Below are 25294 nucleotides of genomic sequence, written 5' to 3' on the forward strand. Positions count from 1 at the left end.
TTTAGCAATAAGAAGATCTCATTCATAGAGCTTCAAAGTACCCCGGTACTTTTCTTAAATATAACATAAATACATGAACCAGCTTGTATACTAACGAAAGACCCCATGATATTTCTCAAAGGTACCTAAATAATCGACTTCAGCCATTGTAAATCAATACTTGTTTGAGGCCCAAGAGCTCGACTTGCTTGCTTCTAAGACAAGCAAAGGGCCTAGAAATGCGTGGTTAGCCCCTAAAGCTATAATTCTTGACATGCGAGATAATGTTAGTACTTACCTTGCCCCAAAAGCCCACACATCCGTGGTCACATCTCTGTAAGCAGTTTTAGCGGTGTTCGTTTCACTACTACCTGGGTAACTTTATGGGGTTCCTTACGCCAATGATACAGTCGAGTTTCTCATCCCCATTCCAACAATGATCTGAGTCGCCGGCGTGGCATATCATATTTGCCGTAGTAGTAGCCGCAAGAGAGGCGACGAAGAATAAGGTAGCGGATAACTTCATTGTGGATGATCGGTTGAGAACGAGTGACTGTGAGTTGAAGAGAAGGCTATTGTTGACTGGAACTTCGAAGATTGTCTGCGACTGGGAGATCTAGAATGATAAACGATAACGGTGTATGTATCTCTTATAAATATTTCTTCGGAATAGCTTTATACTTAGAGTATGCGGATAGCAAGGTCGCCGGCCGAGTAACAAACCCTTGAATCCCCGGGTAGATAATTAACTGCACAGTATTGTTGGGGGAATCTAAGTACATTTTACGTGCGAAAGTTGAACATGAAACTCCCTCTTAAATATCGATGAGAACCAATTGCAGCAAATTGATCATGAAAACATGTTTCCATCATTGGAGTAACTTTGTTTGACACGAGTTAGATTACTACTCAAATAAAATATCTGAAGCAAACGCACACTCGAGTCTGATATAACGGATGTTTAATTCCAGATATTAACTGTTAAGAATGAAGGCACGGGAAGCGTGTAATCTTCAGCATCTGATATTTCCTGTCAACGAACATCGGCAGTCGTCCTATCGCTCATCTCTAGGCGATGGCTACGACCCTTGGTAGGTAGCTATGATATTCACTTCTAGGGTACAACTGCGTCTATTCTAGCAACTCTGATGATCTTATAAGCGAAGGTAGTACAATCTAGGGATTTGTTTCATTCAATACTTATCGGATGATGTTTGGATGTTCTTATATGTATTTATAGATTTCAATGTATCGAGGAAACAAAGGGAAGCACAAATTCAAATAGAATAGGGGCAGTTATCCAAGGCCATCGCTGTATCTCTGCTCACTCTCCAACTGGGGACATCATCGAAATGTTTCTTGCTAGTACGTATGTGTTCGAAAATTAGTAGATGGAAGATGGCGGTGGTATGTATCAATGAAAATGAGAGATCAACCCGGTAGTTGGGTGGTTCCTATGCGGCTTAGCAAACCCGTATCAGGGGATCAGTGGGCCACAACCCAAGGAAAGCCATCTGTTGGTAAAGGCCACAGCTTGTGGAGCTGGGAAGCTTCATATTATTTGGTAGGTATCCACTGAAGTGAAGTAAGGAGTAAAATCTGGCGGAATTTTCCGCCTGATTTGAGTTGGTGAGGTGAAACACAAGAAGGTCGAAATATCTTCGCCCGGTTGGTCGCGCCAACTCAAAGTTTGGCTAGTGTCAGTTGGATTTCACCATTCGAATGTGAGATCGTCACTCATGTAGAATGATAGACCGACAACTTATAAGAGGCGCAGCAGGGGGCTTATTAAAGACATTACTAGTAATATATACGAACTTGCTCACCCTTGGCATCTGGGGGTATATTTATGTTGCTGGCTTGTGGTAGACGAAGGTATGGTTCTGCCGGTGGCGTTGACGCATCTTTGAACATCTTCATCCAGACTATTGATGATTATTTCCGGTCGCGTCAGCGTCAGCACATATATAAAACTCTGGGTATTAATTAACCTCAGATTACTTACCTTCAGTAACTTTTGTGACAATACTTCGCAAACATTCAAACGAATTAAGTTCTGGTTTAGCTGTGACTGATGGCTGCCGCAAGATTATCGATGCTCGATAGAGCGCAAACTTTCCCTCGTATCAACAAACCAATTACCACGAACCGGTCCGAGGCATGGATGACCGCGGATGTCAGCCCATACTCTCAGGTGGAGCAGAAACGAGTTTGCTACCCGGCCCTAGAACCATGGTGTTCGCGGGACGGGGAACGGAACCTGGGTAGCGAACATGAGGCCACAATCAAAGATTTGAAAGCAAAAGATGGCTTTCTAGGGTTAGGGCTGAAGTTAAGAGAGAGGTGGTCAATTAAATTCGAGGGGGCCAATAGGCGAATGGAAGGCTCTGAGACCGCTGCCGTACCGACGATTATGGTGGTGGCTTGGGACGAGAACGATCGAGATTATGAAGTTGAGGACGAGGATTTGTGGACGCAAGCATGCGGAGATATGGTGACGTTTTTGAGAGAAAATGGTGTTGCTTATTTTGGGGTAGAGATCATCTATTGGGATAAGCTGGATTATCAAGTTGTGTCTTGACGTAAATCGATATGCCCGGGCGATGAGGTGAAGTTATACGCATGATTTTAGGGAGCGATGGAGGATTAGCGAAGAATGAGGGAACCTTGAAGAGTGTTAGCAGGCCAGCATCGGACTTATTTTCCGGCAAGATCAAGATCAAGATCATTAAAGTTTTGATATCCTCGAGGAAGGGACGGACAATAATTCATAATGCCTTGTACCTAGGTAGGTACCTACGGTCCGGACCGAGAATTTCCACCTAACTGCAAGCCCCCGTCGCCGATCTCGGCACTAATCCGGATCTGAACTGAATAATTATTAATTATTAATTATTGAATTTTGATAAGTGATATCTCATCGACGTCACCATCTGTTTTCTACCCTTCCGCCAATGTAGCATTCATGATGGCGGCCGACCAGAAGCAGAAACCGGAAAAGGCCAAGAACTACAAGGGGTTCGTAGCCGGTGTCTTCTCTGGAATCGCCAAGCTTTCGGGTCAGTTTTTACTATTTACTCTAATATGTGTCTTTTTATATATTTTCATCGTAATAGTAAAATATGTATTACTAACTCAACGTGTAGTTGGCCACCCCTTTGACACTATAAAAGTGCGCCTCCAAACAACTGACCCCTCGCGCTTCAGCGGGCCGCTACAATGCGTCGTGCAAACGATCCGCAATGAAGGCGTGCGAGGTCTGTACAAAGGCGCCACGCCGCCGTTGGTGGGGTGGATGTTTATGGATAGCATCATGCTAGGCTCTTTAACCGTGTACCGGCGGCTCCTTGCTGAGCATGTCTTCTACCGACACTTAACACCTCACTCTACCACTATGCCTTCTAGTGTAAAGCCTGAGGCTGAGGGTCCTATCGCTGCGACCTCACATGCAGCCGCGCACCTACCATCGTACGGCCACGGGCTCGCGGGTGTGATGGCGGGAAGCACGGTGAGCTTTATCGCAGCACCGGTCGAGCACGTCAAGGCGCGCCTGCAGATCCAGTACTCCGCCAAGAAATCCGAGCGGCTCTACTCTGGACCCGTAGACTGCGTGCGCAAGATCTACGGGGCACACGGAATCGCGGGGGTGTATAAAGGGTTATTCGCAACGCTGCTGTTCCGATCCTTTTTCTTCTTCTGGTGGGGGTCTTACGATGTTTTCTCTCGTATCATGAGAGATCGGACAAGCCTTAGCGCACCTGCGATAAACTTTTGGGCGGGTGGGCTGAGCGCTCAAGTTTTCTGGATCACTAGCTATCCTAGTGATGTTGTGAAGCAACGTATTATGACGGATCCTATGGGCGGGAAACTCAACGATGGTACGCCGAGATTTAAGAATTGGGGAGAGGCGGCGCAAGCCGTATATAGGGAGGGTGGTGCTAAGGGGTATTGGCGGGGATTTTTGCCTTGTTTCTTGAGAGCGTTCCCTGCCAACGCCATGGCCCTGGTTGCATTCGAAGGCGTTATGAGAGCATTACCTTGAGATATGAGATACCTTATATATAAGGAACTACCAGGAAGAGGATATGTAACATCAGGCGACACGAATCACTGGGAAAAGAAAAAGAAGTTAATTCCTTGCACTGGCGAATTTTATTCCTGGGAATCCAAGTCTATCTATGATAGCGCAAAAGTGCATGTCCTGCGTCGAGTCCATGCACTACCGCCAGTTCCCCCATCCATGATGATTGCGTGTTCGCTTAGTCCTCATCCTCATCGGCCTCGTCGTTGACGACGTTGAAGAACTTGAGCTCGTACACTCCCTTGGAGGTGGAGACAACACGGAGCCAGTCACGGAGCTGCATCTTCTTGAGGAACTTCTTGGTCCTGAACGCAACCAGTGTTAGAAATCTAGAATTGGACCGGATATTAAACAATGTTAGAATATACTCACAAGTACTTGAGGTATCGACCAGAGAGCTCGTTGTGGGCAATGATTTCGATCTTACCCTCGCCAGCCTGGTGGATAACGATGGTCTCGCCGAGGTTGCCAGTGCGGCCGTCAACCTTGATCTTGTCCTGCAGGAACTTCTCGAAGGCAGCGGTATCGAAGATCTTGTCGCTAGCGGGTTGCTGGGCGTTGATGACGAACTGATGCGCTTATGAGTATTCTGTATACTTCAATTGATGGGGTAACAGGGTTAGAATTTACCTTCTTCGTCGTCTTGGCCTGCTTGCCGGACTTCTTCTACATGATGGAAAATTGACCTTAGCCTACTACTTCACGCCATGATCTCGCCGAGTACCAGAGAGACTGGGCCAGCAGCAAAGCGGTGTCAGGTAATACATACGGTTTGAGGAGCCATTTCTAATGATTTGTGTTTTGGACGCAAAGAAGTCGAATCCTGCGTTTAAAGATTGAGATGGTTGACGGTGGAATGTTGCTTGCGAAAAAAGCGTTGTTGAAGTGAGAGAATGAAAAGTTCGCGGAATTTTGATATCAGCCTTGAACTTTTTGGTGTATCGAAAATAATGTGGGGCTGATAGGGCAAGCTAAAGTGTCGATTGGAGTGGTCTGTGCTTCAAAGATTGACAGTATGCTATTTACAGTGTATCTGGGGATATATACTGTATACTGACATTGACCGGGGTCCGCGCATGGCCGTTGCTGACAAACTAAGCAGCTAAGACATGTGGAAGCCTCGGCTTGTATGAATTATCCCTGTAATTCTGTCCCTTAATGTTCACGTAATACGCATGTACACGGCAACACGTCCGATAGCTACTCCTACCTGGGAAACATGAAATGCTCTTTCTCGAATACGTAGCAACTGCCAATAAATGAGAGACAAATCAAAAATTCAAAGCTAAATCTGCCCTTGCAGCTTCTGGGAAAAGCTCATAGATAATTCATAACCTTCTCCTCATCCTTTACCTAGCTCTTCCTTACTCCATGTCACTTCATAGTGACAATTGTGCCTTTGACTTACACAGAATCCCATATTTACAATCATGACGTCTGATATCAAGATTGCCGCCTTCGAGGCCACGCCAATCGACAGCATTGTTAAAATTGCTGCCACAGCTCGAGAGTCCTTCCAATCTCAGAAGACGAAGGACCTCGAATGGCGATTTGTACAGCTTCGAAAACTCTACTGGGGTCTGACAGATTATACCCCAAAACTCCAAGCCGCCTTGAAAAAGGACCTTGGTAAACCGCACCACGATGCAGTTTTATCCGAAATCCACCATTGTATTCAAGAATTGAATACATTTCTCAAGAAGTTGAAGGAATGGGTAAAGGACGACAAGAATATCGAATATGATTGGACGTTTACCGCCGTAAAGCCACGCATCAGAAAGGAGCCTCTTGGTACAGTCCTCATTATTGGGCCTTACAATTTCCCCCTAATGCTTAATATTGCGCCTCTTATCGGTGCTATCGGAGCGGGATGTACTGCCGTCATTAAGCCTTCCGAGGGCGCTCCGGCGACCGCTGTTGTCATGAAGGAGATGATCGAGAACTATCTCGATCCAAAATCCTTCTTTGTCGTGAATGGTGCTATACCTGAGACTACCGCCCTCCTCAATGAAAAGTGGGACAAGATTTTCTACACTGGAAACAACGCTGTCGCACGAATCATTGCGAAGAAGGCAGCCGAGACTCTTACTCCAGTCGTCCTTGAACTCGGAGGTCGAAACCCTTCGTTCATCTCCAAATCTACCGACCTTGCATTGGCTGCGAGGCGTCTCCTTTGGGGTAAGACTATAAATGCCGGCCAAGTCTGTTTGTCACAAAACTATGTTGCTGTCCAGAAAGACGTAGTCGAGGACTTTATTAAGTACCTCAACGCAACCTACAAGCAGTTTTACCCCGACGGAGCTAAAGCAAGCCCTGATTATGGGCGCATTGTCAACGAGCGCCAATTCGACCGAATCAAGAACATGATCGACAGTACGAATGGCAAGATTGTTCTAGGCGGGGAGGCAGATAAATCCGATCTCTACATCTCACCGACAGTTATCCTTGTAGATTCTACTGATGACCCTGCGATGAAGGATGAATCCTTCGGTCCATTGTGGTCTATTATTCCCTATGATACTCTAGATGACGCCATCAAGATCATACGCGAAGTTGACCCTACACCCCTATCACTTACTACCTTCGGATCGAAGGCCGAGAACGAAAGAAGTAAGTGGCTGAAAATATTACACAAGTCGAATTTACGCTAATAATACCTGCAGTCCTAAACGAAATAACCTCCGGCGGTGCCACGATCAACGACGCCTGGTTCCACGGCGCCATCGCCACACTACCATTTGGTGGCGTTGGGGAGTCCGGCACAGGCTCGTACCACGGGCGTGCAGGCTTCGATTGCTTCACGCACAGACGCACCATAGTCGAGGTGCCGGGATGGATGGACAAACTCCTACGGGTGCGGTATGCGCCCTTCTCGCCATCCGACTTTAAGCGACATATGTGGATGACTGGCTCCAAGCCCGACTTCGACCGCGATGGCCGTCCTATCTCCGGACTACGCTACTGGGCGTGGCTCATCCTCGGGCTCGGTGGCCCCTCTGCCAAAGGTGCGTTGCTGCGCTGGGTCGTCCTCCTCGCCTCTGCCTACGCCGCTTTCTTCCAGTATAAAGGTTCAAGCCGGTTTTTTTAAGGAATGGCGCTGCGGAAAGGACGCATTCCCGTCGTTGGATTCTGTTTGATATTCGGATTGGCTGACTAGTGAAAAGATGACGAACCACGAGCTAAGCTCTAATTCTGGTTTGCACCTTTTAGGTGTGATTGGATTAATTGGTATGTTGTTGAATATGTATGATAATATCCACGCGAGACAAGATGTTCTTGCGCATCCTTACTGTATCCCATTTAATGGGGTTAGTATTGGCTTCACTACAAGGCTTGAGCCAAATGTATTGATTCTCTGGAGGCAACTGTGTTGTTTTCGAGGCACGAAGAAGGCCAGATAATGAGAATGGTGTTTTTCAGGTTGTTAATAGGAAATGAAACCTCTTCGGTATATAAAAATATATGGTATTTTGCTCTTTATTTGATATGGATCTGCTAGCTAGAGGTTAGGATGCATCAGTCTCCTTTCCATAGGTTATCTTGTATTAAACCTATTCCTGTAGAGCATTAAGTCTTTCCATGGCCTCTTTGCCGCAGACAGTCCTTACCGGCCTGTAAGCGTAACAGCCAGCCTCTTGCCCCTCTCACCCCCGAGATACAGCGTCTCCTCACCATCACCATCCGCCCTCGCCATCTCCACAGCTTCATGGTAGCCAGCAACCACCATCTCCTCGTCAACACGTAGGCCATTCTCGACCAACGCATTCACAACCCCTCTCACCCGCGCAATCTCCCGCATTGTAGGCGCGGATATCGAGTCATTCTGGCTCGAGTAAACATTCAACCCCACGCTCTCCTCAATCCGCGTAATACCCGGTCCCGTGCCCTCCGCCGCAGCTCCCTCGCCATCAACATGCTTGCTTATCCAGATATACCCATTCACGCCCAACACCACATCAATCCGATCCGTATCCCCAGCCGCACGACTTATATCCAAAATAAACGTCTGCCGCTTCGCACGCACCACACCACCGCCTCCTCCCGTCCCGCTCACAGCCATAAACACCCCATTCCGCAGCTTCCCGAAGCGTAAGCTGCGCGTATGCAGCACGGCGCCGCCGTCTCCGTATAACTGCTGCACCTCAGCGACCAGCAAATCGCCCTCGGAGAAAAAGGTCCGGATCTGCAGCTCGTCGGTCTCGGTGCGCCGTCGTTGTATCCCGCCGGGGAGGTTCACGGCGCTGAGGGGCAGCTGTGCGAGAAGCGAGGCGCCGACGTCGACGCGCCACCGTTTCGCTTGTACTTCGACTATGCGGCCGACTACGAGGTCGCCGATCTCGGGAGTGTATCGCGCGCGTAGGGGCCGCACGGAGAGGAGCTTGTTGGTTTTGGAGAGGGTCCCGGCCACGGAGGATTTTATGGCGGGGGGGTCGGCGGTTGTGTATGTGCCGTGGCCGCTGTGGAGGGAGTTCTGTGTTAGTTTTTGCTGTATCTAGAGGGATTCGCATGAGAATGGGGTCGGCTTACCGCATCCATTGCGGATCTTCTGTGATTATTTCGCCCGGGGTCACGATCGAGTTGTCGTCTGTCCTTCGAGCTCGTTTGGTTGGGCGCATGGAGATGTCGCCTTCTAAATCTACCCCTCCTTCTGAATCCGAGTCGGAGTCGTAGCTGGGGTCTCTGGGACCGTGAACCGGGACGGCTGCCGGTTGTAATATTGTAATCGGCATCTTGTTGGTGTTTGTATGTGGCGGGTTTAAGGTTGAAGAGGTGTTGACGCTGGTTGTGTCGTTAGAAATAATTTTGTCTGTAGCTCACCCACCAACCCCTGTAATATGTACCCCTGCAAACCCCAGAACAAGTGCACGACCCGCTATTTATTGGTGCTTTAGGTCCCACATGCCTTCTATCGATACGCTAATCCTACCTGCTAACGTCAGAGGTGTCGGCATTGGCAGGAACACCGATATGTCCCTGCCTCTTAGGCAGCGTGGCATGTGATTCATTCCATCCAGTTGCTTCACATTTCTTTCTCATAATTCTTCAGAACACAAAACTATTTAATATTAGTACTGAGGATTAACCCATATCTTCGAGTAGATGATGACACAACATTGTTGAACTCATAAGCCCAAGCCGGCTAAGGGTTAAAGCTGTTTTAAAGCTCTCTGGGTCGTTGCCTTACGTCATCGCGACTTTGAATGACGGAACATCTGGCATCTAGCATCTATCATTTGGGAAATAGTGGCATCACAGAGATAAGATGGACGATTATAACGCGGACGTATTCGTCAATCGCGATGATCCCATCCCATCCATCGTCCTCGATGGCTCTGCGCCGGCCAGACCGCGTACGCCTTCAACTCCGGCAGAGCACTCCGATGGCGAGACTCCGTCGGTACGTACCGGTCTTCGGGGCCGCTTCTCGGCTTTCAAAGAGAAAGCTAGGATTCAGGACCAGTTGGTCGAGAAGTTATTATCACAAGTCGTGCCTCTCGATGATGCTCACATCCCCCAAGATGAGCCCACGCCAAAAGGCGGTAGTCCAGGCGTGGTGCGCCCCAACTTCAACCTAACCACTATGTCCAACAATTTCCGCCGCTTCAACGCCCGAATAGGCGTTGTCTTCGTGTTCCAAGCCCGAGCAGGCCGGGTATTATCATGGAAGCAACCTACACACACCCTCTCCTTCCTCGCCGTATACACCTTAGTTTGCCTAGACCCCTACCTCCTACCTCTTCTCCCCTTAACAATCATGATAATCGCCATCCTAATACCCAACTTCGTGGCCCGCCACCCCGCCGCCGAGTTCAGTCTATCCAGCGAGCAAGCCATCGGCTACTCACCGCACGGCCCGCCGCTCGCCCCCGCCATCACCGTCAAGCCCGTCAAGGAATTAAGTAGGGATTTCTTCCACAACATGCGGGACCTCCAAAACAGCATGGAGGACTTCAGCCAGCTCCACGACGCCATCATCCGGCTCATGGTGCCGCGCACAAACTTCAGCGACGAAGCGCTGAGCAGCGCTCTCTTCGTCGCCCTGTTCGTCGCCTGTCTGTTCATGAGCATCGCATCGAACATCCTGCCCTGGCGATTCATCTTCCTAGCTCTGGGCTGGGCGGCCACATGTATGAGCCATCCAGCCATTCAACGACAGCTCCAGACCGCGCACGAGAAACACATACACCCGCAGGAGGAGAAAGCCCGGGGTTTTGTGGAAAACTGGATCGAGCGGGATGTCATCCTCGACAACGCGCCGGAGACCCGCGAGGTCGAGATCTTCGAGCTGCAGCGCCTGTCCGGCGCCGGCGAGTGGGAGCCCTGGCTGTTCAGCGCGTCGCCGTACGATCCCCTCTCGCCGGCCCGGATCGCGGGCGATAGGTCGACCGGGGCCCGGTTCTTCGAGGACGTGCTGCCGCCGCGGGGATGGGAGTGGAGCGAGAAGAAGTGGGCGCTAGACCTGTGGAGCCGCGAGTGGGTGGAGGAGCGCATCATCACGGGCGTCGAGGTCGAGACAGAGGGCGAGAGGTGGGTTTACGATATCTTCGACGAGCAGGCTGGTAATAAGGTGGGCGTCGTCGAACAGCCGGTTCCGGTTAAAGGGAAGGATAAGGATAGGGTTAGAACGCCGCTGAAGCCGAGCTGGGAGGAGGGTGAGGATGGGGATGGGAGGAGAGGAGAGTGGAGACGGAGGAGGTGGGTTAGGTTGGTGAAGAGGAAGAATATACCTGAGGCTGCTTAGTGAGTTTTGGTGAGGTAGATGAATGAATTGGATGCGGAGTAATATTTTGTTTATGTGGTGATTTATGTGGTATGAGACTTTATTGACTGGTGTATGAGTAAGATGAGAAGGGGCTGATTTGATGCTATTTACTGACTTTGCCTTTCTATAGACTCGTGAGATTGGTCAGGGGCATGTTCATACGCTTGCCGAGAAGATGAGAAGAGATGGATATAGTTACATGATATAACGGAATGTTACTCGGTTCTCGGCAGTGTGATGCTTAAGTTGATGTTGCTTTCTAGGTACGTAAATATCTTATAGGTCACGTCTCATTCATGTACATAATGGCAAATCACTATGGTAAGAAGTATGTGTAGGAAATAGGTACATATTTATTACAATTTTATCTACTGGGAAAATAAGGGAAAGGAAAGTTAGGTGTCTAATCTGTGTCTCTTCGAGTTCACTCTAGCACCAATGTACCTAGCTGTATAATTACAGCTCCACCGGAAATAGTTTCCGCGAAGGTTTAAGATACCATAACTTGAGCGGGATCGGCGTCTAATGGCGTGAGACCGTATTTCTTAAACAAATGCAAAGCCTCCCAGTTGTTGTATCTAATGCAGTAAGTCCATGCTGGCCGAAGCCCCAGTTCCTCGTTTCCATAAATTACGTCGGGGGCGTATGCGAGATAGTTCTGGATGATGTTCCATAGAATGTTCATAGGTCGCCCCTCGCGAAGTGCCCAGTCCATGACGGATCTATGTGGATAGGTAAGTAATTGAAGTCTCCTATGTAGTCCCCTAGGGTGTGGCAAGATGTAATCGCGGAGCGCCTTGGCTTCAAGGACTAAGACCATGCGAGGTAGGTCCATCTTGTTCATCATGGTCTTGCTCGTGCGAGCGAGACGATAGTAGTCACCTGGGTCTGTGAGCTGCGCAGCAATCATCAGCAAGAGGTCCTCCGACAACTTTGGCACAGTTTGGTTAGAAGACGCCATTGTAGCTAGGTTAGTTCCTGTACAGTAGTTCTGAATTGCAATGAATTTAGTCTTGAGTTGTTGTAGATTAGGAAGTCTTGATATGAAGTAGAGTGTGATGGTGAAGGAAAGGAGATGGCCTATTGATGAGAGTGCCATCTTGCTTATATACTCGTAATAAGTCATGAGTGTGCTACAGCAGCTACTTCGTTCTGTAACCAACTGGAGGTTAGTTTACGTATGATAACTGTTCCTATACACAGAAAGTGTTTCTACGCGATAGCACTCGTATCCTATCAAATTGGGATGGACTGCCACTTTCTCTCCCGAGTGGCTTGCCTTGATATTCGGCTTGGACTAAAAACTGCAGAGACCACAGTTAGCTGTTTAGGCGTTGGGCGGATCATAAGTATTTATCTCTCTGGGGAAACAGTCTTCGATTGTTTGAAGAGATACTACGTGCGTCCGAGTATATAGTTTCCTTGTTATTATTCTTACATAATGCCATTGTTAAATGGCGTCAAAGGAATAGCTATTCAATCTTATTGTTACATTATTAGGATATGTCAAAGGAGAAAGGGGTTGGTAGCTGACTAATCCTTAGATACTTTCCCCCTTAAGATGAAGAAAACAAAGTATCATGGGCTTGGCATGCAAGGAAGCTTGTATACGTAAACGTTCCTTGGTGCCTCAATGGAAAATCAATCCAGTGAGCATGGAAATAACTATTAATGAATTTTTGAATTTCTCACGTCTCGAAAAAGGTAGGAAATGAGGGTATCCTAACTCACGCCAGCTCGCTCTCACACCTAACCTCTAGTCCGATAACATCTGAATAAAGTATTCACAGAGATCCGCCCAGTAAAAAATCCAAAGAAATCCAACCATTTATCGCCTCATGGCTTCATCACGATATCACCAGCTTGTCCAATATTTTGTGGATCCCGATGCTCTTCCCTCTACCGGCATCAAGCTCGTCCGCCATCTTTCTCGCTCTCTCGATTAGGATCGCGAGCACCTTCTCGGTATACTCAAAACTCCCTGTGCTTTCCATGTACTTCACGGCATAGCGCTTGACCTCATCATCCGTTGTTTTCTGCTTAAGGATATTGAGGAGTTGTAGGTTTGACGGGTTTGAACGTATGCTATGAATGATGAGGAACGAGAATTTGCCCTCCGTTAAATCCTCACAAAGCCCTTTATTCTGGCCGTACTCGGGGCTCGACAGGTTCCTGTAGTCATCCTGGATCTGGAATAGTATGCCCAGTATATTGACTAGGGGCACGCAGTCGATTGGAGTACTCGATTCAGCTTGCATGAGCTTGATAGCCAAACGAAATAGCCCCCCAGTCTTGTTGCCAACCATCTCAAGGTACTCTTCTTCAGTAGGACATGTCAAAGTGTCTCGCCAGAAAAGGTCCATACCCTGACCGCGGTGAAGGTTTAGAAGTTCCTCAGTGTAGACACTGATGGCCTTTGGATTCTTGAGTTTCTGCAGCTCCTGCAGGGCGCAGAAGTATATGTAATTGGCCGAATTTATGGTTTGCGCCGTACCGAAAATACTGTGTGCAACCGGCAGACCCCTCCGCAGCAACGAATTGTCCTCAACATCATCAATGAGCAAGGATGCTGTATGCAGCATACCGACAACCTTTGTAATTACATCTAAGCTTTCTTGAGGTACTGCCAGCCATGCATTGAAAGAGTTGACCATGAGAGTACGGAAGTCTTTCCCCGGGTGAGCGAATAGATAATCAAATGGACCCACAAGAACCTTTTCTTTTTGCTCGGTCCATGTCTTTCTTGAAGTGTAGTTTAAATCTTCGCTCTCATAGCGTGCCGGGTCTTGAGGCCCTGTTGCATGCATGCCTGTTATAGCAGTAGTAGTAGAAGAACTTCGATGCCGATTATGTTGACTGAGCCAATCTGACTCCGGAACAGGTCGTAGGACAGATCTAGCGGGAGGTAAGGGAGTGGTGGAACCGGTTGAAGAGGTTCTAGGAGGGATCGCGTTGGGCGACTGGAGAGATATATTGTTGGTGTTGCCTGGAACCATGGTTGCCACAACGGTCCTTCCGACGGAAAACAGTCCTTATAGTCTAGGAAGATTCCAAATGAAGAGCGGTCTGCAGGAGACCGTTCGGGATTTATGGTTACCTAGTCCTTGCTGGCGTAAACTGTATCTAGATTGTCTATCTAGGTAGTATCGGACGTAAGTAGTGGGGAAATGTGAAGTGGGAAACAGCGGAAGGTCAATGTCAAGGTCAAGGCGGTAGGGAAGCTGTTTGAAATGCCGTTTGTGTGTGAGTGGCTCGCATTGGCTGACCTCTATAATAGATCCGTCATATAAATGCAGGTAATATGCGAAATGTTTTAGCTGTATGATATATGTATGTAGTTACCTAGACATACGTGATCGTCGACGGCAAAGCTGAGGCGCAGTGAAATAGGAATGTGGTGATTGCGTGGCTAGCCGAGCTCACAAGAAAGCAATTTCAGTCGCTGGGAACTGTTTCTAAGATTGTAAAATTGATAATTCAATAAGAAAGACGAGAAGTTTCGAGGTTTGAATCTTTCTAGTTATTTAAATTGGAGGTAAGCCGCGCTGTCGAGTGAAAACAAAATGAAAAGAACGATGGTCATTTGATACTTTCACATGCCTGCGGACTTCACTGTTTGGAAGCAAGCAGCAAGGGCAACACAGAACTCGTGAGCGTCGTTGCTGAGAGAATACAGGGAGCTACAGAGAGGGTACACAAGCTTATTCCCTATCTGCAATAGCTACCCCGCATTCCTGGCCATTGGGCTCGTCCCTTTATGAGTCCTGAAGGTATTTACTTTGTACCAAGCTAGATCATATGCAGAACATGTTTGTATCTACTGCATATTATACCAGATATTTTATCGATCGGTAATTTTCTCTTTTGTGTTCCAAAATATGCAGGTGTGATTTGATCTGGATTCGACTAATCGAATTTTTGCTCATATCGCCCATATTATTTGTTGTTATAAGATGGTGAATATTGGCTTTTATAGGGTGTGCTAGGGATATTATATGCAGGTGCAGGTTGCTACCAGCTAGCCCCAAAGCTAACAGCGGTTCGGTAAAAGGAACATCCCATGCTGTAAGGCACCGCTAAACCTTGGAAGACACCCCTAAGGTCGGTACTGGATCAGCACCTTCCTACGGTTGCCATGTTAACGAGGAACTCCACTTAAACATCATGACCCTTGCAACAAACGTCCTATCGCATTCAGAATCACCGAACCAAAAACGAGCTGGTCGTCGTAGAAATCCTCTATTGGGTTTTCCCTTCTTGATTTCTTCTGAGATCAGGAGATTATTCTATTTTCATACATCGCAAATTCTTCTCTTCGTCCATTTGTATTAACAGTTCGTGCCGCCGTCGCTCTCAAGCAACTTTTGGCCTTTTTGATTTCCCATTATTTACTCTCTTGATCCCACCATTACCGCATTGCCGCATATCCGTCGCATCGCATACCGTTTCCGCGATCTTGTGTACAGTATAAAAACGAAAACCCCACAGATTTAACAACGAAACTAAGCAACGTCACCAATTCAATCCCAAAACCAACCATCTACCTATTCAACAAGGTTCAAGATGGAACAACTACTCTCTCTCGCCTTCGACAACCTATCTTCCTACGACGGTCCCAAGATCCGCAAGGGTCTCCGCCAAGTCGAAGGTCTTCTCGCCAACATCTGTCTGTCACGGGCGCAGAGCAGCCGAGACCGGCGGGCCTCGATAATCTCCACCCGAGACACCGCGGAGGAGGAAACAGCCTCATCCAAGAACCTCGAGCAGATCTCAGAAGACCCTGCCTTCTGCGAGTTCTTCAAGCTGCAGGAGGGGTTCGAGTGGAATGTCGCGTTGCGCTTGGTCCAGACGCTGGACCGCCTGCTCGCTAGAGGCGCGGACGGATCCAACGACCTGCTGATCATGAGCGCGTTGGAGTTGGTCCAGGGCGTCATGCTGCTGCACCCGCCCAGCAAGGCCTTGTTCTCGCGCGAGGTGTACATGAATGTAAGTCTTCATCCCGCCGCAATCTATCCTGATTCATACCAGCATACTGACCCACCCCACTCACCCCAGTTACTCCTTGACCTCCTCGAACCCGACTTTTGCCCCGCGATCCAATCCTCGACCGTCGTAACCCTGGTCACCGCACTCATCGACACGCCGCGCAACACCCGAACCTTCGAAGCCCTCGACGGCCTTTTGACCATAACCTCGCTCTTCCGCAACCGATGCACAGCGCGCGACGTCAAGCTAAAGCTAATCGAGTTCCTATACTTCTACCTAATGCCCGAAACACCCTCGATCCCCGCCGCGCAGCCCAACCCCCAGCTCCCCGGCCTACTCCAGCGCAGCCCTAGTAAGCTAGCCAAGGCATTCGTCGGTGGTGGCCACGGCAGGGCCGGAAGTGACGGCAATGGACGTCCGCGCTCCGCCGGCGACGGCGAGACCCGTACCCAGGAAGAGAAGCAGGCCCTGCTCGGCCGCCATCTAAGCAGCGTCGCCGAACTCGTCGAGGATCTGAAGCAAAACACACCTTTCGGGGGCGTGGTAGGCTAGACAGGCTACCGAAGCTCATAAGTTCTAGTCCCACTTTACTCTCTTTTCTTTCTTTCTTTCGTCCTTCTTATATATATACTTCAGCTTGGCCAAAAACTTTCCCGTTATGTTGCAAGATGCCTTGCTTGGTAGGCGTTATGGTCTAGTTTATTAGTCTGCTCTGAAGTTTGGAGATGATCTCTGGTCCCCAATCCCCCCTTCTTTTTTATCCGGAAGAAACGTTGGAATTGGTTGCGAGAGCTAGGGCGTAGGGGTGAACGGCCACCCATGTTAATGTCAGTGGAAAATGCATAATGTTTACGAGAGGCGTTGGGAGTCGAGGGAAAATGAGGGATGCGAGGCAAGGCGAGGCGTTTGTTTAGGTCGGACGGTTTCCGACCGCATTCATTTCATTCGTCTCGAGTTCTTTATGTACTTCATTACAGTTAGGATTAGGGTAATACCAAGAACTCCATCCTATCATTCCTGAAAATTCCTATCATGCTCATCATTACAAGGTACATGTCGATATCTATTTCTTCGCTTCTTTTCCTTCCTGCCCATTAGCTTCCGGTGGAGGTGGGGGCAAAGGTGAAAACGCCCGACTCCTCTGCTGTTCTGCTTCCTTCTCATTCATCGGCGGCGGCGAAGGGCCTGGACTTCCAACCAATTCAAATGGCCCTTGGTCTCCCTTGACTGATTTATCATTGGAGGTAGCATCCTTCTCAACAATAACCCCCCTTTGCTCTGGTTCCCTGCGTGCTCGGGTATCGATCTCGACTGGCTGTACGATATCCTCCGGGTGCTCGGGGCCACTCGCAGCCGTGGCTGCGCGATCGGAAAAGCCGGGGCTTGACCGAGGCTCCGTGGCCACAAACATGCTGCTGTCGGTATATGGTCCGCGCACTGCATTGGGGCCGTAGTATTCGTACGTCAATCCTGTCTCATGTAGCCGAGGCCGCATCCCCATCCCACTCGATGGGCTCGTAATGTCCGAATTCGTGCCGGTATAGGGTATAAATGGCTCCCTGAGGTTTTCCATCCGTTGGTTGTCGGACCCCGACAACGTGTCGCCTCCGAGCGCCGACTTCGCTTTCCGCCGGCGATTGATCCAGAACCACGTCACAGCGCCGATGATGACGGCAGCACCCACGGCAACGCCAACCCCAATTCCTACTCTGGCACCTTCGGAAAGTCCACCAGTATCGACGACTGTTAGATTTACTCCACACTGTTGTAGGGTGGTCGTGGGTAATACCGAAGAAGTGCAGGTGCTACCGATATTACAGCACCCGCCACCCGTCTCGCAAGCTATTTGCGATGTGGTGCAGCCCGACGGCGCGGGAGTCACGCGCGTTACCACAGTCGACGTAGGTGGATATGAGCATGCTCCCCCAGAAATGCAGTTCGCTCCGTATGGGCAGCATTGTCCACCAAACCACCCCTGACACAGGAATGAGGAGCTACTACAAGCTCGATCGCAGCATCCCGATATCAGGCTCGTCTCCTGGGCAATTGTTGTTGTACCCAGCGAATTGATTGTAGTAGAAGTGGTAAGTGTTGAATTACAGTATAGCAAGGTCTCAGGACAGGTCGAGTTGCACATAACTCCTAAGCCGCAGCATTTGACTTCCCATTTGTCATCCAAGAAACAATACTGATCATTTCTACAACATACCCCTGCCCCCGATGAACCAACCTCTAGGCAGGGGTGGAAGTCCTCATTGCACCCTTGCGGAGTTAGACGTTTCGCCTTGGTCGGCGGCCATAGCGCGGGGACCGGTGGTAACCCGTCCACGAAGTAACGCGGTCCAATGCCGGGGTTGTAATCCTCGCTAGGCTGATTATGCAGAGCCGCATCGTCGAACAATGACAAGTTTCCATGAGCGCTCGCCGTAACGGTATGGGTGAATGATGCGAGGAGCAGCATTGCCGCGGCGAAGGCGGTGGAAAGAGGCGTCATTGTGAGGTAGGCAGCCGTCAGTCAGACGGACAACTACCTGTGCGAGACAATGATCGGATTTGGCATATAGAATGAGTACATCTACCTTTTCTATATGTGCGTATATGTAATCCAATTTAAAGAGGACAAAACTAGCAACGAAAGATTGAAGCAACTACTTCGGAGAAGCGATTGTTGTAAAAAGAATGATGGACGAAAGAGAACAGCAGCGACCACAGACTTCTAGCAATCGGCGCCAGTCCATAGAAGGCGAAAAACAGGTAAAGAATATCGAAGCTAGCCTACCTATCGGCGACCTGCCCACCCGGACTCTGCAGATTGGCGCACTTTAGGCGAAGAAGACAATTGGATTCGGTCAGCGTGAGATTTGGAGGTCGGTTGCACCAACAGCTGCTGCTGGACGGGCCTTCGTAAATGTGTAAGACAGCCTGCATGATATGGTTACATCGATCAGACGAGACTAGGTTAGCCGGATAACGATAATGAAAGCCACGAGAATGAAGTCTTGGTCTTGGCAAATGACGAAGATATAGAATCTTGGGGGCTGAGAGAATATTGTGAAAGGAGTAGGTTGAGGATCTCTAGTAAGGGCCGTGATAAGTGCAAAATATCCTAGGTATGGGTGCTTATAGGTAGGTGTGTACCTACATGTACCTACCTGCTTAGCTGAGTTCAATGTTGCCTAGTGATGATGAGAGATAGGGCTAAGGTTGCATGCCTTACGCCTAAGCAGGTACTACCGTTCCTTAACTCTGTGTCGGGCTTGCCTTGAACGGATGAACTTAAGCAACAAGAGTTCGAGCTAACCTAGTTTACTTATATGTATCTATGGCCTTCCATTTCAGCTCAGTTATTCTGTACATAGTAGTCTTACAGAGCCATATTCCAGTCAGGGCATCCTCATTATGTAACATTATAACAATATCTACCAGGTATATTTCTCTCCACCACCCAACGGATAACCGCAGCTTGTGTAATCCCTTTAGAGACATGGCCCGAGTGTGTCCTACCCTACTTGTAGGTCAACATCGAAGCCTTGTTTCTGCACACACACTCCCAAATTAAAAGGATAAAACGAACGAAACGAAAGAAGCGGGAGGTAGAGTCTTACCACAACCGAGAGTATCGAGATCAAAGCATCGAGTTACTAAACAGTCTAACTATTAGATACTATAAAGGAAATATCCGTATGGAAGTATATCTATCCGTATTAATGAAAGTATTCCGAGCCCTTAAATTCCAAATCCCTCTACCGCTCTACATATTGAGAATAAATCCAACAAGTCCAATTTCACACAGGAGATCTATCTATATGTCGCATGTCTCTGTCTCCAATCCCCATTTCTACCGAAACTATTCCCCGTTGGCTTTCACCGTCTACTTCGTTTCGATACTCTACGCTTCCTTCGCGTATTGTTTTAGTCGCATTATGCCCTATCTTCTCATTTTGCTGAACGCTACCGTTTGTTGTGCCGCGAAACTGGTCCGGTACCATACGTAGAAGGGGTTGCAGCGCAGGGAAACAGCCGCACCATAAACCGACGTGACCCTCGAGATTCGTCCATATGCCAAGAAATGGCATCTCGTACGTTCTATTACCATGTGGTATTAGCTTTGGGAAACGAATTCGTGGGGGTGGGGGGAGGAGAGAGATGGATGGCGCCATCATTCAAGAGGTAAGAATTAAGTATAACCTACACATCTGTAACAAAGTCCTTAGTCTTTATCAAGACCACCCGTATTATTCCTGTGGCGACCGCAAAAACCCCGACGCTAAGTACAAGTATAATCTGGAGAGTCTTCTTCGACCACATCATCTTGGTGTATATTACCCAGATAGGTAAGAATAGGAGAATTGTATCGACGATTATGCCAACGATGCCGTGCGCGACCATCATTTTATTATGATTCACTGCTCCTACGCAATGGCTATCCTGGGGGCCTTGAGGTTTGAAGGTCTCCCTATGAAAAAGGTTCAGTAAAGAAATTGTATCCGTAGAGAAAATAGTCGCAGCCATGAGCTTACTCTAGTGTATCGCATTCCGTAAGCCTATATAGGAAAGCAAGGACGGTCTGGGCCAAAATTATGACCGTGACGGTCCACGAGATTATTGTAATGCTCCCTAAATCTCAATTAGAGACGAGCGGCAGCACCTTATGTCTCAACTACTCACTGTCTTGGGCAAGTCGGGGCAGAAATGCGAGAATTGCAAATCTTACCAGGGCCACAGCCCAAAAATAAACGAGTGTCTGGATAGCCAATGCCTACCAACAAGTCAGCATCCAGGCCCACGATAAGACATACTTGAGATGCATGGGTGAAGCACACCTTAAAAAATTCACCTAGTATATCCTGTGGTATATAGGATAGGTGCGTTCCACTGCCGAAAGATACCGCTATGGGATGATTAGTATCGCTATTCTTTAACCTTTCGTTGTTACTAGGGAGCTAACAGTGGATGTCTGTCATAGATTGAAACAATAGGAGCACCTATATCAGTCAGTACATGAATAATTCCTGAGGTGGTCTAAAGGAGGCAGAGCTTACATAGGCCATACCGGCAATTCCATCGTCGAGTCCGGGAGATTTTGTCATAGATATTCGAACAAAGAGGCGAAGGCCGTAGAACAACGTTGAGAACCCAATGAGCCAACCATTGAGCCCGATCTCTCTAGCGCCATGATAACCTGGGGTGTTGCTGAAATCCATTTTGAGCGCCTCGAAGTAGTGTGCTCAACTAAGTCACCTGGAAGTGACGGGCGAAAAGTTCACTGTCGACATCGGTTCATGTGAAACGGCATGATATCACGCTACCGAGGACGAACTCCGTTCGATCCCGCAAACGTGCGTGGGAAAGACTTATATTTGAATTCGCCTCCATCGTGATGCGATCTCGAATAGGAATCAACCGGGTGAACACCCGCGGGAGGCTTGCTTTTGCTTCTATACGCTACATTCCTCCGCTAGCTATTATGCTAGTGATACTTAAAGTACGGATGTTTTCCCCGTTGCAGTGTTAGTTGCTTTCATAGAATGAATCCAGCGTGCTGGACCCTGATCTGCAAAAAAGAATCGATTGTATGTAACAGAGCAGTATGCGTGTAGAATGCACGTTGAGTCTCAAAACGACGTGCCATCCTCGTGGACAGGGCAACAATCTCACCTTCCAGAAGAATGTATTTCCTTTTCTTAAAGCCCGTTTAGCTCAATAAGGTTAGCCATTGCCCCGAAGGGGATGCTATCGCTATAATGATAAACGTGTGGCGCTTTTGTCTTTCGGGTTTCGAGATTCCGAAACCTCGGTCTTTAAAGCAGTCCCAACATCCCGAAGCCTCGGCCTTCGCAGCAGTTCCAACACTACTATACTTTGACGACATTCTCCATAGGCTGCTAAACATTGGTCCATACTACGGTATCGGACTTCTAGCCATACCGGTATGCGGGAATCTCTAAGGATAGAAGACACACGTACATGTATGGCGTCCGTAGGTGCACATCATTTGAACTAGTCGCCAAGAAACCCAGTCCATCGGGTTCATTTCTCCAACCATAGACCTACGAACCATTCTTTCCACATACTAGATAATCGATGACGAGCAAAGAGCTATTTCTCGAGGGAGATGTCTTACGCCTAGATTCTTTCCAACGTAATACCATGTCTAGTGGCCGTTAGTAAAGTTAAGATCAGATGGTGCCTAGACTTGGATACGTATACTCTTTGCTTATTTTTTACCTGCTAGCCCTTTCAACGGCAAATTTAATACTCCTCGCTCGGGTCGATCCCTTGCATCAGATCTGATGTTAAAGTTCAACATAGTGTCCCTCTTAGATCAATACAGAATAGTGCCCCTGGGAAATTACCAATGTGATGTCGTCAAGGCGTGAGGATTTATATAATGTGGCTGATTTCTAATTTCCAGGGTACCGGTTGGCCACCAATCTCAAACGTATGTACCTGCAGATCGCATCAGCATGCAGATCTCTACTTCATTTATGAGTATCGTCCTTGCGATTACGAATATTGTCTCTGGAGAAGTGTGCGAGACGCTTGTTGTGAGGAGAGAGTGGTGTGTTCAGTAAAATGTTACCCTTGTTGAACGTGGCAAACGTGATAGATGGAGTCTACTAGCTAACGAGATCGTGACCTAAAAAGGAGAGATCTGACTAACGCGGAACGGCTCGACTTCATATCGGCAGTAAAATGCCTCCAATCCAACCCAGGGATGACGTCTGACACATTCTCGGGAGTCAGGTCGCGCTACGACGATTTTGTGGCATTGCACATTAGCCAGGCGGATTACGTCCATTGGGTTGTGAGTTTCGCTCCTTATCACCGCGTATATACCTAAGTTCTATCATTAACAGCTCCGAAGGGGCATTTTTTACCGTAAGAGAGTACCGCCTTATCCTCGAGCGTTGTTAACATAAGTAGATGGCATCGATATTTTCTATGGCTATTCGAACAAGCCCTTCGGCACGAATGCTCATATCAGGGCACAATACCGTAGGTATTCCTTCATTAGGCCTGGGTTGAACGAGGATTTGTTAACTAGGTAGTAAAGGTACTGGGGTTTGCGCCATAATTCTAAATCGTCGAAGGTAGAGCTGACGGACTTAAAAACAGACTGGGCACAAGATTCTGTAACCGAGGCTGCCCTCTTAAACTCGCCAGTCTTCGACAATGAATACGGATTCGGAGGTATGACATAGTTCCCTTTTTGTATTCCAAGAAAATGAGGCTGATCGAGTAGAAGGTAACGGCGATTATGTCGAGGATCTCAGCGGCTTCCCAGATGAATGGAAGACTGCATTCGACATACCTGGAAGGTCGGGAGGCGGTGAGTTTCTTCGCATTAGAGAGGCTTCGTGTCTTGGTAATTATTGATCTAACAATGGCCAATTCAAGGTTGTATTCCGGATGGACCGTTCGCTGGTCTTAACGCTTCCATGGGGCCCGGTAACCACACAGACTATAACCCGCGTTGTGTTCGACGAGACTTTAGCATTTGGCTCATGGCAAGAGCATTGCACACAGATACTATCGCTTTCGTCATGGCAGCAGACACTTATGTCGATCTCGAGCATAGAACCGAAGGTCTAGACCTTGGAATTGCTGCAGCATCAGTCCATGGTGGTGGTCACTTAGGAATTGGCGGTGTGCTTGGTGATGTAAGAAAGTTTTGACCAGGCTACCATATAAAAGGCTGACGATATCATTCTTAGATGGCAAATACGTGGTCATCGACGGTGGACCCAATCTTTTGGCTTCACCACAGTGCTATAGATCGTCTCTGGGACGTCTGGCAGCGAAACGGTATGTACCGTCCGAGACTAAATCCCAAGTTGCTGACACCAAGAGTAGATTGGCCGAAGAGAAAAGGGGATATAGGAGGGCCTGATACGCAATGGGCGTATCCGTATGATTATTTCGGCGAGAAACCTTATAAGAACATTACATTAGACTTTGTAATGAACTTCGGCTCTATCGGCGGAATGCTGAACATCCAAGAAGTTATGGATGTACAAGCTAGTTTGTGTTATAAATACTCATAAATTATCTTGTTTCTGCTGTTTGGATATAATACCCATAATTAGTGCATAGGGGAGGGCAGCGTGAGAAGAGGCGAATAGGGAATTTGAAGATCGCATCCATTTATATTTACCTAGGTAATAGTGAATGAACAGAGACTTCGGATTGGAGTTAATGATGCAATACTATTATCTGTAAGCTGGTGGTAACGCAAGACATAGAAACTACTAGGTAGGTACATGGGTATAATATTTTGACGGGGGCATAACGCATAAAGGAAGATTGTCAATATGCTCAAGTGTTTTCAAGTTGTTATCGGCGATCCACTACTGAAGGCTGTTTCCTCGTCCCACCACTTGAGGAACTCTTGCATTCTCTCGCTCCTTTGTTTAGCAAGTCTTCGTCCAACATCAGTCTTCATCATGCTCTCAAGTCTGAGTAGCTTGTCGTGGAAATGTTGAATCGAGTCTGCCATGGACCGTTGTGTCCTGGCACCGGTGAAAGTGAAGACCCTGCCAATACCGATACTCCCAATAGCATCAAGCCGATCAGCATCTTGAACAACAGCCAATTCGGGATAAGTCTTGATAAGTTCTTGAACTCGAGCTGGATCCTTGATTTCGCTTGAGTAGCTGACGCCCAGGCAGATCGTTTGGACTCGTTTCGCAAGTTTCTCTGCAGCACCAAGAGACAGAAGAAGCTCATACACCAGGGTTGAAGCATCTTCCCCTGACTTCAGATATTTCTTGTCTCCCACATCATGCAAGAGTGCGCTGAGGATGACGACTTGGTGATCCCGCGGAGGGGCCGCCGGCGATTGAGCATGGATGTATTTGGCAAGTCCAACGACGCGCTCGATGTGGTTGAAGTCATGAGATCCATCGTAGTTCGACATGTAGGACTTGACGTATTCCGTAACCGAGTTGACGAGGTTCTCGTCTACGGAGTCCTTGTTTTGAGCCATGATCTTCCGCCGGGAGGCTCGGCTATTGCGCTTCGGCGTGTTAGCCCATGTCGATACGCGCTTGTTGACACCCTACGTACATATTCTACCCACTATCTCCACGAGGCACCTTGTTGTAGATGGGAGAGAAATTCCGCCATGACAATTAGAAAAGGGTCCAAGAGACTAATAAGCGCCAGAATAACGCTAGAACTGCAAGGTGACCCGCACAGGCACTAAGTGAGATCCATTGCCTGTTTAGTAAGGTGGGCGGAGGCATACAGAATAGAGAGTCCCAGGTTGCCAGGTCCCAGTGAATTATCGATCTTGGTGGAGAGTCGGTTGATCTAAGCAGCTAAGGAAGCCTTCTCCATATCATTCAACATATCCAACCCCGGTTCGAAGAAGAGTCTGCATGCCTGTATGCTTACCTTCCATGTTCCTGGCAGGCAACGTAGTCTGCGTAGTGTGATCGTCGAGTTGCATTTCGGTGCATTTTGTTGCATTTCGGTGCATT

At 48.3% G+C, this 25294-nt stretch overlaps 13 protein-coding genes across 13 annotated transcripts; 6 read left to right on the forward strand and 7 right to left on the reverse strand.

Moving 5' to 3' along the window:
- Positions 1–1911: 1911 nt before the first annotated feature.
- Positions 1912–2755, forward strand: GGS22DRAFT_130340 (uncharacterized protein). Its single transcript, XM_047958453.1, has one exon. The coding sequence runs from the start codon at positions 2054–2056 to the stop codon at positions 2558–2560; it is 507 nt and encodes a 168-aa protein (XP_047819365.1). The 5' UTR covers positions 1912–2053; the 3' UTR covers positions 2561–2755.
- A 192-nt stretch (positions 2756–2947) lies between these two features.
- Positions 2948–4021, forward strand: GGS22DRAFT_187817 (mitochondrial carrier; the record flags this gene model as incomplete). Its single annotated transcript, XM_047964643.1, has 2 exons — positions 2948–3038; positions 3126–4021. 2 exons carry the CDS (start codon positions 2948–2950, stop codon positions 4019–4021), a joined length of 987 nt encoding a protein of 328 aa, XP_047819366.1.
- Positions 4022–4129: 108 nt separating this feature from the next.
- Positions 4130–5167, reverse strand: GGS22DRAFT_130317 (ribosomal protein L22e). Its single transcript, XM_047958452.1, has 4 exons — positions 4830–5167; positions 4691–4726; positions 4433–4629; positions 4130–4365 (listed from the first exon to the last, which is right to left on the reverse strand). The coding sequence occupies exons 1-4, from the start codon at positions 4842–4844 to the stop codon at positions 4239–4241; spliced, it is 375 nt and encodes a 124-aa protein (XP_047819367.1). The 5' UTR covers positions 4845–5167; the 3' UTR covers positions 4130–4238.
- A 48-nt stretch (positions 5168–5215) lies between these two features.
- Positions 5216–7540, forward strand: GGS22DRAFT_161170 (aldehyde dehydrogenase). The gene is made up of 2 exons (XM_047961044.1): positions 5216–6670; positions 6724–7540. Exons 1-2 carry the CDS (start codon positions 5491–5493, stop codon positions 7146–7148), a joined length of 1605 nt encoding a protein of 534 aa, XP_047819368.1. The 5' UTR covers positions 5216–5490; the 3' UTR covers positions 7149–7540.
- On the reverse strand, positions 7524–8918 carry GGS22DRAFT_161172 (putative 3). Its single transcript, XM_047961045.1, has 2 exons — positions 8588–8918; positions 7524–8517 (listed from the first exon to the last, which is right to left on the reverse strand). Exons 1-2 carry the CDS (start codon positions 8788–8790, stop codon positions 7665–7667), a joined length of 1056 nt encoding a protein of 351 aa, XP_047819369.1. The 5' UTR covers positions 8791–8918; the 3' UTR covers positions 7524–7664.
- A 122-nt stretch (positions 8919–9040) lies between these two features.
- GGS22DRAFT_161173 (Pex24p-domain-containing protein) lies at positions 9041–11377 on the forward strand. The gene has a single exon (XM_047961046.1). It carries the CDS (start codon positions 9324–9326, stop codon positions 10800–10802), a length of 1479 nt encoding a protein of 492 aa, XP_047819370.1. The 5' UTR covers positions 9041–9323; the 3' UTR covers positions 10803–11377.
- GGS22DRAFT_187822 (uncharacterized protein) lies at positions 11314–11922 on the reverse strand (the record flags this gene model as incomplete). The annotated part of the gene is made up of 1 exon (XM_047964644.1): positions 11314–11922. The coding sequence occupies one exon, from the start codon at positions 11920–11922 to the stop codon at positions 11314–11316; it is 609 nt and encodes a 202-aa protein (XP_047819371.1).
- A 400-nt stretch (positions 11923–12322) lies between these two features.
- GGS22DRAFT_161174 (isoprenoid synthase domain-containing protein) lies at positions 12323–14423 on the reverse strand. Its single transcript, XM_047961047.1, has one exon. The coding sequence runs from the start codon at positions 13817–13819 to the stop codon at positions 12671–12673; it is 1149 nt and encodes a 382-aa protein (XP_047819372.1). The 5' UTR covers positions 13820–14423; the 3' UTR covers positions 12323–12670.
- A 963-nt stretch (positions 14424–15386) lies between these two features.
- On the forward strand, positions 15387–16361 carry GGS22DRAFT_187824 (cell division control 14, SIN component; the record flags this gene model as incomplete). The annotated part of the gene is made up of 2 exons (XM_047964645.1): positions 15387–15809; positions 15879–16361. The coding sequence occupies 2 exons, from the start codon at positions 15387–15389 to the stop codon at positions 16359–16361; spliced, it is 906 nt and encodes a 301-aa protein (XP_047819373.1).
- Positions 16362–16851: 490 nt separating this feature from the next.
- GGS22DRAFT_130353 (uncharacterized protein) lies at positions 16852–18635 on the reverse strand. The gene has a single exon (XM_047958454.1). It carries the CDS (start codon positions 18301–18303, stop codon positions 16873–16875), a length of 1431 nt encoding a protein of 476 aa, XP_047819374.1. The 5' UTR covers positions 18304–18635; the 3' UTR covers positions 16852–16872.
- A 959-nt stretch (positions 18636–19594) lies between these two features.
- Positions 19595–21013, reverse strand: GGS22DRAFT_187826 (uncharacterized protein; the record flags this gene model as incomplete). The annotated part of the gene is made up of 7 exons (XM_047964646.1): positions 19595–19895; positions 20002–20265; positions 20330–20426; positions 20478–20568; positions 20633–20700; positions 20758–20794; positions 20852–21013. 7 exons carry the CDS (start codon positions 21011–21013, stop codon positions 19595–19597), a joined length of 1020 nt encoding a protein of 339 aa, XP_047819375.1.
- A 1514-nt stretch (positions 21014–22527) lies between these two features.
- On the forward strand, positions 22528–23857 carry GGS22DRAFT_187827 (Di-copper centre-containing protein; the record flags this gene model as incomplete). Its single annotated transcript, XM_047964647.1, has 7 exons — positions 22528–22617; positions 22737–22812; positions 22929–23003; positions 23059–23142; positions 23211–23473; positions 23528–23618; positions 23667–23857. The coding sequence occupies 7 exons, from the start codon at positions 22528–22530 to the stop codon at positions 23855–23857; spliced, it is 870 nt and encodes a 289-aa protein (XP_047819376.1).
- Positions 23858–23999: 142 nt separating this feature from the next.
- On the reverse strand, positions 24000–25260 carry GGS22DRAFT_161183 (uncharacterized protein). Its single transcript, XM_047961048.1, has one exon. It carries the CDS (start codon positions 24796–24798, stop codon positions 24139–24141), a length of 660 nt encoding a protein of 219 aa, XP_047819377.1. The 5' UTR covers positions 24799–25260; the 3' UTR covers positions 24000–24138.
- Positions 25261–25294: the final 34 nt, after the last annotated feature.

Source organism: Annulohypoxylon maeteangense (genome assembly GCF_022496945.1).
Source record: "Annulohypoxylon maeteangense strain CBS 123835 unplaced genomic scaffold GGS22scaffold_7, whole genome shotgun sequence".
Taxonomy (NCBI): domain Eukaryota; kingdom Fungi; phylum Ascomycota; class Sordariomycetes; order Xylariales; family Hypoxylaceae; genus Annulohypoxylon; species Annulohypoxylon maeteangense.

Bases quoted from the DNA above. Each gene is read 5' to 3' on its own strand.
- GGS22DRAFT_161174 (XM_047961047.1), bottom strand. From the start codon at position 13,819: ATGGTTCCAGGCAACACCAACAATATATCTCTCCAGTCGCCCAACGCG.
- GGS22DRAFT_130317 (XM_047958452.1), bottom strand. The intron at 4,630-4,690 runs GTAAATTCTAAC...TAAGCGCATCAG, and splicing joins AGGCCAAGACGACGAAGAAG to TTCGTCATCAACGCCCAGCA. The intron at 4,366-4,432 runs GTGAGTATATTC...GGTTGCGTTCAG, and splicing joins GGTCGATACCTCAAGTACTT to GACCAAGAAGTTCCTCAAGA.
- GGS22DRAFT_130340 (XM_047958453.1), top strand. From the start codon at position 2,054: ATGGCTGCCGCAAGATTATCGATGCTCGATAGAGCGCAAACTTTCCCT.
- GGS22DRAFT_130353 (XM_047958454.1), bottom strand. From the start codon at position 18,303: ATGACGCCTCTTTCCACCGCCTTCGCCGCGGCAATGCTGCTCCTCGCA.
- GGS22DRAFT_161172 (XM_047961045.1), bottom strand. From the start codon at position 8,790: ATGCCGATTACAATATTACAACCGGCAGCCGTCCCGGTTCACGGTCCC. The intron at 8,518-8,587 runs GTAAGCCGACCC...CTCCCTCCACAG, and splicing joins GAAGATCCGCAATGGATGCG to CGGCCACGGCACATACACAA.
- GGS22DRAFT_161183 (XM_047961048.1), bottom strand. From the start codon at position 24,798: ATGGCTCAAAACAAGGACTCCGTAGACGAGAACCTCGTCAACTCGGTT.
- GGS22DRAFT_161170 (XM_047961044.1), top strand. From the start codon at position 5,491: ATGACGTCTGATATCAAGATTGCCGCCTTCGAGGCCACGCCAATCGAC. The intron at 6,671-6,723 runs GTAAGTGGCTGA...TAATACCTGCAG, and splicing joins GAAGGCCGAGAACGAAAGAA to TCCTAAACGAAATAACCTCC.
- GGS22DRAFT_161173 (XM_047961046.1), top strand. From the start codon at position 9,324: ATGGACGATTATAACGCGGACGTATTCGTCAATCGCGATGATCCCATC.